Here is a 12,349-nt window from a genome sequence, read left to right as displayed (position 1 = left end):
TTGATATAGTAGGACTCATTCTAAATCCAATAAACAAATACTTGTATGTTTCTATGGATATAGTTGGACTCATTCTAAACCCAATAAACATGGATATTTATATCAATATAGTAGGACCCGTTCTAAACCCAATAAACAAGGATGTTTATATCAATATAGTAGAACTCATTCTAAATCCAATAAACAAGTACATGTATGTTTCTATGGATATAGTAGGACTCATTCTAAACCCAATAAACAAGGATGTTTCTATGGATATACTGTAGGACTCATTCTAAACCCAATAAACAAGGATGTTTCTATGGATATAGTAGGACCCATTCTAAACCCAATAAACAAGGATGTTTATATCGATATAGTAGGACTCATTCTAAATATAATAAACAAGGATGTTTATATTGATATAGTAGGACTCATTCTAAATCCAATAAACAAATACTTGTATGTTTCTATGGATATAGTTAGACTCATTCTAAACCCAATAAACATGGATATTTATAACAATACAGTAGGACCCGTTCTAAACCCAATAAACAAGGATGTTTATATCAATATAGTAGAACTCATTCTAAATCCAATAAACAAGTACATGTATGTTTCTATGGATATAGTAGGACTCATTCTAAACCCAATAAACAAGGATGTTTCTATGGATATAGTAGGACTCATTCTAAACCCAATAAACAAGGATGTTCTATGGATACAGTAGGACTCATTCTCAGTCGACCAGTCTGAGTAATGAAATGTAATTAAACAAAAACTGATACCTATAAATATAAATTCACAGTACTCTAAAATCAAATAAATAGTGAGAAAAAAAAATGAACTGATATTCATGGATAGAGAAAAGATTCTTCAACACACCCACTCTAAAAAAGCACCTGAAACTGTATGCAAGTTTTATTATTTTCAACCATTTACAAACAGAACTTGTACCTTTATCCCATTTGTTCTAACCTCAACTAGAGATAGAAGCCATCTCAAGTATTTCTATTTTGATTTTTTCATCCCACCTCCATCCCATGTAATGCATACAAAATACAAAGTAAAACATCATTACAAATATGATCATTCCCCTCCACATGAATTAGTGAAGGAGGAGTTCAGGTTAAATGTCATCTACTATCATCAATTAAACTGCATACTCAATATGCTCAATTTCCCTAGCTATCAAGGAAGCTGAAGCACATCAGCTGGTACAGTAGATGACTGGACTCGTAGGAGTGATGGGTTCAATACCCTACCAGGCAATCCCATGTAGGCTTCCTCTGTGTCTTTGAGAAGGGCATCTTTGCTCTCCTTTAATGCGTTTAAAGTGCCAACAAAAATTAGAAGAAAGCATGCCTTGGAAGAGTAATCTAAATCATATGACTTGAAGCATGCCTTGGAAAAGTAATCTAAATCACATGACTTGAAGCATGCCTTGGAAGAGTAATCTAAATCACATGACTTTGAAGCATGCTTTGGAAAGTAATCTAAATTACATGACTTAAAGCATGCCTTGGAAGAGTAATCTAAATCACATGACTTGAAGCATGCCTTGGAAGAGTAATCTAAATCACATGACTTGAACCATGCCTTGGAAGAGCAATCTAAATCACATGACTTGAAGCATGCCTTGGAAGAGTACTCTAAATCACATGACTTGAAGCATGCCTTGGAAGAGTAATCTAAATCACATGACTTGAAGCATGCCTTGGAAAATTAACCTAAATCACATGACTTGAAGCATGCCTTGGAAGAGTAATCCAAATCACATGACTTGAAGCAGAGTAATCTCAGGCTCTGTATTCAATTTAAGCAAATCAGAGTACAAAAATGGTGTATCTATCATTACCAGTATGTAATGGAACCTATCCAAAGAGCTAATCAATCAAAAAAAATGTTACAACTAAGGAAAGAATGTATTATACAGATATCAGTCATGATGAAACTGGAGTTGTCTGCTAAGTTTTCAGCTCTTTGACAAGGAACAGCCATTGGAGAATCAATAGTTATTACACGTAATCCTAAAATGCATTTATAAAGGAAATGGCAAGCTTTTGCATGATCAAGATGACTTTCCAAAAGAAAAAAGATTAATGTATGGTTCCCATTCAGTAACATGTGTTACTGATACGAACAGAATGAGAGAAAATATCTGCAAGAAAAACAGCTTAAACTTTCGACTGGGATATTTCCAACAAAGATTACTGGGCCAACATGCAACCCTAATTAATAAACATGTAGCAGAATCACCCCTGGTTTGTGACAATTAATACCAAACTAATGCCAGTTAAGCAAAACAAATTGTAAATATTTCCATAAAGACACATTTGTGTCTGAATATGATTAATTTATGAATAGAGAAATTAGAAACAAAGAGAGAAGCCACAGAAAAACAGCAATGATCATCAATGGCTAGCAGGTCAACACGATGTTACAGATTAACTCTGTCATGGTTTTAAGGACTAGCTTGTGCACTTTATCAAAATCCAGACAAAGTATGTGTGGATAAAAGATCTTTTACTTGTGGACTGAGAAAGTTGCAGGCAGCTAACTCACAATAATGATGGTCTTATATTACTAGGATTGTTGTTGTTGTTGTGGGGTTTAACGCCATTTTTCAGCACATGATAGGCTATACATGGCGGCCAGTATTAATGGTGGAGGAAGAAACTGGAAAACCCCGGAAAGAACCACCGACCCACGAGAAGCTACTGGCAAGCTTTCTCACATGCCCACATTGGCTGAATCTTAGACTCGAACCGCCGCAGACAGAGGTGAGATGGCACTGATCTGTAACGAAGAGCGCTTTAGACCACTCAGCCACTCGGGGCCCCTACTAGGATTGTGAATGTTCCAAGAGATGCCCAGTACAATTTCCAAGATTCAGACTCACAAACTGTAATGATCTACATCCAACAAGGCAGTGACCATGTACGTCAAATCATTTGAAAGTGGAAGAGGGAATTCTGACAGACAAAATCCTATAAACTTCCCCTATCACCTCTGTGAGCTAATTTCCCTCTGTTCGAATGCTGGGTCAGTATTTCCATTTCATCTATTTTATCAACAGGAAATGACAATGAAGTATATGTATGCATCATCAATTTGCTATTGGATATGTCTTCAGTAGTTATTGCATTATGGAATGTCGGTCAGACATGATTTGGTTCCATAAGTAATGCTGCTTCATCATAAATTTCATAGGAATGGTCGGTGTGATCACATACACCATACAGTATGGCTGGCTATGCTGTGTGGACAGACAGCTCACTAGTCTGTGATAAGACTCCATTCGGGGCCCCGAGTGGCCGAGTGGTCTAAAGCGCTCTTCGTTACGGATCACTGCCATCTCACCTCTGTCTGCGGCGGTTCGAGTCTAAGATTCAGCCAATGTGGGCATGTGAGAAAGCTTGCTAGTAGCTTCTCGTGGGTCGGTGGTTCTTTCCGGGGTTTTCCGGGTTCTTCCTCCACCATTAATACTGGCCGCCATGTATAGCCTATCGTGCTGAAAAATGGCGTTAAACCCCACAACAACAACAACAACAACAAGACTCCATTCAATGTAATCATACATAACTAATCTGTACAGCTGGACTCGTCAGCAGTCAGAACATCACAATAAATTTGAAATATGCCTTGTGGTATTGCCATATGGTGCGGTATAGTCTGTATGGACTGTACATCTGTACTGTATTGGTCAAACTGCAGATCTTCATGTCCTGCTTATTAATATTTTCATGCACAGATGGGGTAAATGATTGCAAACCTTCATGCCTCACGAGCATGGTCCTACTTGTAAGCATTCAAGCCTCATGAGCATGGCCCTACTTGTAAGCATTTATGCCTCATGAGCATGGTCCTACTTGTGAGCATTCAAGCCTCATGAGCATGGCCCTACTTGTAAGCATTCATGCCTCATGAGCATGGTCATACTTGTGAGCATTCAAGCCCCATAAGCATGGCCCTACTTGTAAGCATTCATGCCTCATGATCATGATCCTACTTGTAAGCATTCATGCCTCATGAGCATGGCCCTACTTGTGAGCATTCATGCCTCATGGGAATGGTTGTACTAGTGAGCATTCATGACTTATGGGCATGGTCCTACTTGTGGGCAATCATGACTCAGGGGCATGGTCATGGTCCTACCTGAGTATAATTCAGAGCTGCCAACCCTTCAGGCTCACAATTAGTGAAAATACTTAAATAGGGATAGAAATTAGTGAATTCTGACATGAATTCATGAAGCGATCTTGTCGGAACAAATGTTTAGCATGGTCTCCAGCTGATAAAGGTAGACCATGTTCAACAAGAAAACTCACAAACAATGCTTCAGCTTTGGTAGCTTGCAGGTCTTCTGTCGATAGCTTAAAATATGCCAGAGCTGAAATCTGCAAGTTCTTAATTTTTCCAACCTCTATGTGCTTTTTGCTACCAATGTGCTTCCTCACATCATCTCTGCCACCATGCACAATGCCAAAATTTGTGGCACACTGCGTGCAAAAAGCATGATGTATATCGGTGTTTAATGGCTGAATCCATGGCCAATTTTTGGTATATTCCAAACTAAACTTCACTTTTTGTGCAATACATTTCTTTTCCCTTGGTGGTGAAGACATTTTCAAGATGCTATGCCGAACGGTAATTCTTATCAGTATTGGCGGCACATGCATGCAGCAACATTCTGGTTAGGCCCCAGTTTCTCTCAAAAGCATTTGTAAAACAACTCTTATACATCAAGATTAAAAGAGACTAAAATGCTTGCTACCAGGCCAAATGTATCAATCGGCTATAGTTCTACTAATACCACGACCTGCAGTATCAGACCGATTTGGCAACTGCTGTTATCACGACTAGCACTTAACGAAAAATCTGTTATTTTATTAAAGATTTAAAATAATTGAGAATTGGGGAATTTGTGATTTTATTGCATGCGGTGTGAATCTGAATCACTGAAAAAGTCATGAAATTCATGCCAAAATCATGAGGGTTGGCAGCAATTAGTATTCATGACTCATGGACATAGCCCTACCTGCGAGTATTCATGACTCATGGGCATAGTTTTATTTGTGAGCATTCATGCCTCATTTTATAAACATCATGCCTACACACTGATGTCTTGACAAAAAAAAAACCTTTCAAGTCGTACTGATTCCAAGACATGACTGGAATTACCTAAGCTTTCGACTGTATGCAAAGTTGTGGTATGTTCTGGTGTTTTTGCATCTGCATAGGGGTAGGATGGTAAGGGCATCTCAACATCACCCATGAGACTAATCAATGATTCTACAGTATTCATAGATATAGTACATTCTGGTGTTTTTGCATATGCACAGGGGATGGAGAGTGCATTTCAACATCACCCATGAGACTAACTAAAGATTCTGCTGTATTCATGGATATAGCATGTTCTGGTGCTATTTCTGTTGTTGTAGGGTTTAACGCCATTTTTTAGCACACAATAGGCTATACATAGTGGCCAGTATTAATGGTGGAGGAAGTACCCGGCAAAACCCCGGAAAGAACCACCGACCCACGAGAAGCTACTGGCAAACTTTCTCACACACCCACATTGGCTGAATCCGAGACTCGAACCCACGCAGACAGAGGTGAGATGGCAGTGATAAGTAATGGAGAGTGCTTTAGTGCTATTTCTGAATCTGCATCAGGGATTGAAAGGGCATCAAAACATCAACCATTAGACCTAATCAGGAATGTGAAAGGATAATGTATAAGGCCATGCTAGTGGAGCATGCTCGTTTTTACCGGCCTTAAGCTGCTTTTTCAAAATATTGAACCAAAAATTTCATACCAATATATAATTAGCAATTCTATGCTTAGACATCATCCACAGCCTTAAATGATTTACACTTCTTGCACTCGATTGTCATCTCTGTAATGAAGTGCATACAGCAAAAACATATAAATTGAAATAATGTAAACCGCATTATTGAAACAACATAGAAGTATAATAGTTCATATGCACAGTGCCTGAAATATTCTCCAGTGAAATTGAATGTAACTTACCAAAACCACATGTAACATTAATGAACAGCTTCACTATCGCAAATACATTAATTCACCGGAATTCAGAAGCATGCTGTACATACCATATAAAATAGCATTTTGACTTAACATACCAGTGAACATAAAAGATGGATGGATTTGAAATAAAAGTACCAGGTTAAATAGATTCTATGGAGGAACTCCTTATACCATCACAGTGAAAGAAGAAGAAAAAAAACACGGTGAAAAAATAAATAGCCCTCAAGCAGGTAGATGTGGGCTTAACCTGTAATAGTAAGGGGTATGGGTTGCAGGTAGCAGAGAAAGTTATCCTAATGTAATGTGATCTGATAAATTATTTCACTCAGAAATGGCATAAACAGATATGTCAGCATATAAGTTCCTAAGTTTGGTCATGCAAAAGAATGAAAGCCCTCAATCCAGTCAATTACAATTCTGGAGATATTCATCAAAATTCACTAAATGCAGAGGTAATTATCAATGTCATGAGTATATTCCTGATGAAATCATGTCTCTGTATTCAGTTATCGACAGCAAAAATTGTCTGGGGCCCCGAATGGCAGAGTGGTCTAAAGCACTCACCATTATGGATCACTGCCATCTCACCTCTGTCTGCATGGGTTTGAGTCTCGGGTTCTGTCGATGTGGGTATGTGAGAAAGCTTGCCAGTAACTTCTCATGGGATTGGTGGTTCTTTCCAGGGTTTTCCTGGGTTCTTCCTCCACCACTGATACTGGCCGCCATGTATAGCCTATCTTGTGCTGAAAAATGGCACTAAACCCTACAACAAAAATTGTCTTAATCTTGACAAGACTACAGAACCATGCTACACTATGCCACAAGACTACAGAACCATGCTACACTATGCCACAAGACTAAAGAATCATGCTATAGTATGCCACAAGGCTAAAGAACTTTGCTACACTATGCCACAAGACTACAGAATCATGCTACAGTATGCCACAAGGCTAAAGAACTTTGCTACACTATGCCACAAGACTACAGAACCATGCTACACTATGCCACAAGACTAAAGAATCATGCTACAGTATGCCACAAGGCTAAATAACTTTGCTACACTATGACACAAGACTAAAAAACCATGTTACACTATGACACAAGACTACAGAACCTTTCTACACTATGCCACAAGACTAAAGAACCATGCTGCACTATGCCACAAAGACTACTGAACCATGCTACACTATGCCACAAGGCTACAAAACAAAGCTAATCTATAGCACAAGATGACTACAACATCATTTTTAAGAGGTAATATAAAAAATGTAGAAAACGTAAAATCTACATTATTGTCTGAAGGCAAAATAGATTACAATCATAAATGATGGATGGACATCCCAGTCTATCCAATTAATCATTACCATCACTCCATACTACATTGATTTAAACAGGAACATGGTAACAGTGTGTTACTAACAGAAGAGTTGCCTGCATCAAATGCTGGAAAAAACATTGCAAAAGTTGTGTCAGCCGCTGCAGTAAAACGGGAATTTACAATGAAAGCTCTTTTATAATTTAGTAATAATGTAAGTACATGTAACATGAACACTGCCATATTAAATTAAGGATTTTTATCATATCAGAGTTATTGATGTTGTTTTTGTTGTTCTGGGTTTAATGCCATATTTCGATACATGGCGGCCAGTTTAACCGGTGGAGGTAGAACAAAGGAATGCCCTGGAAAGAACCACCAACCCACACAAAGTTACTGGATAAGCCCAAGACATGAACCCATGCTGACAGAAAAACGGCAGTGATTGGTAAAGGCAAGCACCTTAGATCACTCTGACACCTGGGGCCCCTATTAAAAGTGTTGCAACACACAAATTAAACTTGATCACTCAAGTAGAAGTCAAACGATACATCATTATATCAATGCATCAATAGTTTTGCTGTAACAATAAACATATTGATATAAGTGGTAGAAAATCAATACAAAACAATACATATCATATCCAAGTTATTTTAATCCAAGTTATTTTAATCTTCAGCATTTGTTAATAATTATTAGTCATTTGCCTTTTGATTTTAATTTTAGAATTAATCTGAGACAGCTGTTGCAGGCATAGGCACTCATTTTTGCTATTTAAAATGAAAAAGACATGACAACACAGTCACCATCTACAAATTTACACCAAGTAATGTGGTTCGTAATATTGTCACCCCCACCCACTCTAACCAAATCCATGGTAATCATTTGATCCCAACAGCTTGTTCAGCCAAGTTTCATCTGACCCTTCCACCACCCCCACCCATATTTTTGATATTTGGACATTTATGTTGGGGCATAGGGTCGAAAATTTTGAATTGGCATACACTGTTAGCTTAGGGTAGCCACTTACTAGCTGGCCTAACAAACCTGAATGTCCTTACATCGGGCCGTAACTGCATGAAATCCACAGAAAAAAGATTTATCTTCTCACAAAACCGCAAGTATAAATTCTGTACTTCTTTAATATATTGATAGATGCCATGAAACAACAGCATTAGTGAAATATGACCTGGAACTCACCATCTGAAGTGCAAGTCATATGACACAAATGATTGTTAAACTAAATTTGATTTGCAAATTGTGTCCTGGAGCAGCATTATGTTGTAGTCTGAACTCTGCATCAAGTAAGTCTTACAAATGCAAGCATAAAAATAGGAGCAACACAAAAAAATCAAATGGCAGATTCCCAGCATGGTTCATCTTCAGATGAAAGATTTCGTTCTGCAAATACTGGCTGATGCTAGTTATGATGACATTAATTTTTTTTTAGGTTAGGAAATATATCAAATTAGTGGAGCTGGGAAAAGTGTTAATAGAGATACCAGAAGGTAATTTTGAGACCCGAAATGGTGTTAAATAAGAGTTCAGGGTACCTGCTGGATGGACAACAAAAAACTTAGATGGCATGCCAGTCAATCACTCTTTCTGTGAATGCAGAGAAGGCAAAACACCAAGCCAAATTAAAATACAGGCAATTTAGAAGCAGAATGCAATTTTCGTTTGCTTTCTCCAACATTATAGACCTGTGGGATCATGTGCTACAAAACTATTCCCTATTGGAGTTAAGATAAACTGAATAAATAAAAATGAAAAAGTGAAATTAAGAAGTACAGCTATGTCTTTAATCAAAGTATCTCCGTCTAAAGTGAGTCCTATATCTGATCAAATGAAGCAGCCTTATATGGTCTAAAATGTTAAATGAAATCATACGAAATCCCACCATTATCACTACATGAACCCCTAAGAAATCCCACATATATGGATCTATGAACCCCTAAGAAATCCCACCATTATGGCTACATTATCCCATACAAAATCTCACCATAACAGCCACTTGAACACATAAAAATCCCATCGTTACGGCTACATGAAGCCATAGTAAATCCCACCATTACACCTACATGAACCCATTATGGTTAAGAAATTCCACCATTACAACCATCACAATAACTTAACAAGATTATCAGTCAGATCAAATGACATCTACTTTTATGAAACCTGAATGCTGGTGACCCATAAGAAACAATAAAGCTGACTAGTTAGAAAATAATACATAGTGTACCTCTCCATACTGAGGTGGTGCCCCAACATTGTTATCGAATCTGTCTGTGTAAACAGTAGTCCGCTCACTTCGAGTCTGCCCAACTAACAGAAACCCATCCTCCATTCTGTCGCTATGTGTATGTGGTTGTGACTGTTGTACAGGCAAACTGTTCTCATCAGAACTAGAAATTGATCTTGCAAAGGATTTTAAAAAGCTTAGCATTTTGTAGTGCTTGATTTAAATTGGATTCTACATTACATCATTCTTGCTGGGAAACATTATCATTAGAATCTGAAAAAAGAAAAAAAATTTAAATTAGAACAGGATTAAATCCAATGAATAGGACACATCAAAATATCAATTACCTAGCAATAACTGTGTGCAGAGAGTACCAATCTAGGCAAATTTCTCCTATTCCCCTATTACTTACAAGAGCTTCAGTAGAAAATCCACTACCTGGGAGCAGCACACAGAGAAATAGTCCCAAAAGGAACTGATGGTCTATTGGGTGAAAAGAAATTCAAGACTACACCATTTCTTTCTTTTACCTTTTAAAGGTTGTAACTCTCATATTCTTTAGTGATTACAAGATTTCCAAAACTTGCATTACCTCAAACCCACTACTGAATTTATATTTGAATTTCAACAACTGCAATGTGTGTGACAAATAATATTAGAAAAAGGGGCAATTTTGGGCACATGGATATTGGAGTCAGGGCTTGAAGAATTTCAACCAGGGATTGTGATTTATTTTAAAGTCACCAGCACTAAGCCTGTGTCTAAAAAAAAATTCTTTGAGCACTGGCTACACTACTGCCATAATATGCAGGGAAACTCTAAATGGGATGTCAGCATCTGGGCAAGATTTTTATCAGAGAGGGCCAGTAAACATAAAACACACTTACTCAGCAAACATGAAAGCATTTAGTAGACCTGAGAAATTAACTAAAGTTGAGGCAGAAAACACGTGTGCTCCTGAAAATCATAGGATGATTCAGAATCTTACAAAGGAATGTATATACACGTATATAAGTAAAACATGACATGTTTTGGGGCTTTTTCGTTTTCTTTATTTTTATGTGAAATACTTCAGAAACTTGAACTTGGCCAGAATATGTTTCACAACATTGCATTTGACCAGAGTGTTTTGACATACCATATTTGCCGGACTATAAAACGATACTTATTTTTACCAGAAAATATTAGCTTTATCTTATATTCTGAATTGACTTATATATGGATTTTGTCATCCAAATCACTTTATCAATGTCACATAAATTTTTGTAAAGAAAAAATTCTACAAAAGTACAAACAAATAATGTGTAAACACATATTTCATTTTGGGGAAGAGATTGTGTATGAAAAAATATAGGACCCCACATTCAGAAGGATCGTCAGTATTAAAAATTAACTTACATCAGATGGAAATGTGCTAAAGATGCATGCATTAGTAATATACATTGTTTGTAATATAAGTTGTTTAAATTTAATATGTGTGCATTAGAACTGACAAGTTAGAAGGTGAATAACCATGACAAAGACAGATATTCCATCACAATTTCTCATTGCACCTCATAATCAAATAACAATTATGCCCCATTATGAGAGAGAGAGAGGTCTTGACAAATGATGATTGTACAGTAATCTGTATTGTTCACTTACTTGATGACTGTGATCATACTCTTGTACAACAGTGCAGTATCATATTACATTATCAATTAATACCACTAGGTAAGCAATTCCTTCTAGTTTTGTTATCACTTCCATTGTCCAAGAATCAGGTGGCTTTGTAGTGGTATTTACATTCTAATTAAATATACTACAGATGTCGTCAGTTTTCCAAAGCTAACACCTCAATAGGTCAATATTTGGTAGAACAGATCAGATTAGTGAGGCTACCAATAGGGAAATGAGTCTAACCATGGGCATTATGAATATAGAACCACATAATGAAAAGAAATGCGAGGTGGTTACTCTTATAAATTTCTTAACTAGTGACATCTTTTGAACTTGCTCATAGGACTTACAGCAATTTAAAGTAACATAAAACATGAGCAAAGGTCAAAAACAATTGCTGCCTAAGTACAGGAGGAGTACCTGCACTTTAAAAAAAATAACCTTCTTTGTTGGGAATGGAGAGGTTGTTTATACTTGAAAAGAAACTTAGACAACATACGAAATGGTCATTCTTGGAATTTAATATAGTAAATGGAGTCAATATGGATATAACTAAAGTGAATATTTAAACCCTAAAGGAGTAAGATATGTATTTTAATTTACTATTTATTTTTTCTCTCTTTGACAAAAGCTTCAGCTAAACAGGGACAATAGGGTGAAGAAAATAAAAACATGAAGACCTGTTATCGCTCTCTCTCTCTCCCTCATATACATCATATTTTGATCATGAGTGCAAGAATAAAACTGTGAGGGAATACATGTCCATCTCTCTGTATCTCTCTTTAAAACAAAAATTTATAAAAAAAACATTTTGGCATGAAAGATGCCATTATCATCTTTTGATCATGAGTAAATGAAGAAAAATGCGAGGGTAATTGTGCATCTCTCTCTCAAAAAAATAACGTATAAAAAACATTTTAGCATGAATGATGCCATTTCCCTATTATTGGTAATCTGAAATATTTATTATTTTGATATTTATGAAACTGGAAGCTACCATAGTTTAATTCCACACAGCATTGCAAACTTGGTTCTATCTGTAACTCAGCAAATTTTCAGGTCAGCATCATTATATGTAGCGAAAAGTACATAATACATTT

General features: G+C 36.8%; 1 protein-coding gene across 3 annotated transcripts in view; it reads right to left on the bottom strand.

The window, feature by feature from the left end:
• Positions 1-12,349, bottom strand: part of LOC149776696 (uncharacterized) — a 42,106-nt gene that overhangs the window by 19,605 nt on the left and 10,152 nt on the right. For all 3 annotated transcript variants that reach the window (XM_089941232.1, XM_089941233.1, XM_089941234.1), the window contains exon 2: positions 9,591-9,863. In XM_089941232.1, the coding sequence (XP_089797358.1) occupies positions 9,591-9,794 (204 nt within the window). In that variant the 5' untranslated portion in view covers positions 9,795-9,863. The remainder of the gene's footprint in view (positions 1-9,590; positions 9,864-12,349) is intronic.

Source organism: Sinohyriopsis cumingii, chromosome 18 (genome assembly GCF_028554795.1).
Source record: "Sinohyriopsis cumingii isolate HCF-2022 chromosome 18, ASM2855479v2, whole genome shotgun sequence".
Lineage (NCBI taxonomy): Eukaryota > Metazoa > Mollusca > Bivalvia > Unionida > Unionidae > Sinohyriopsis > Sinohyriopsis cumingii.
The sequence above is the reverse complement of the archived record's forward strand: the minus strand, read 5'-3'. Positions and strand labels throughout refer to the sequence as shown.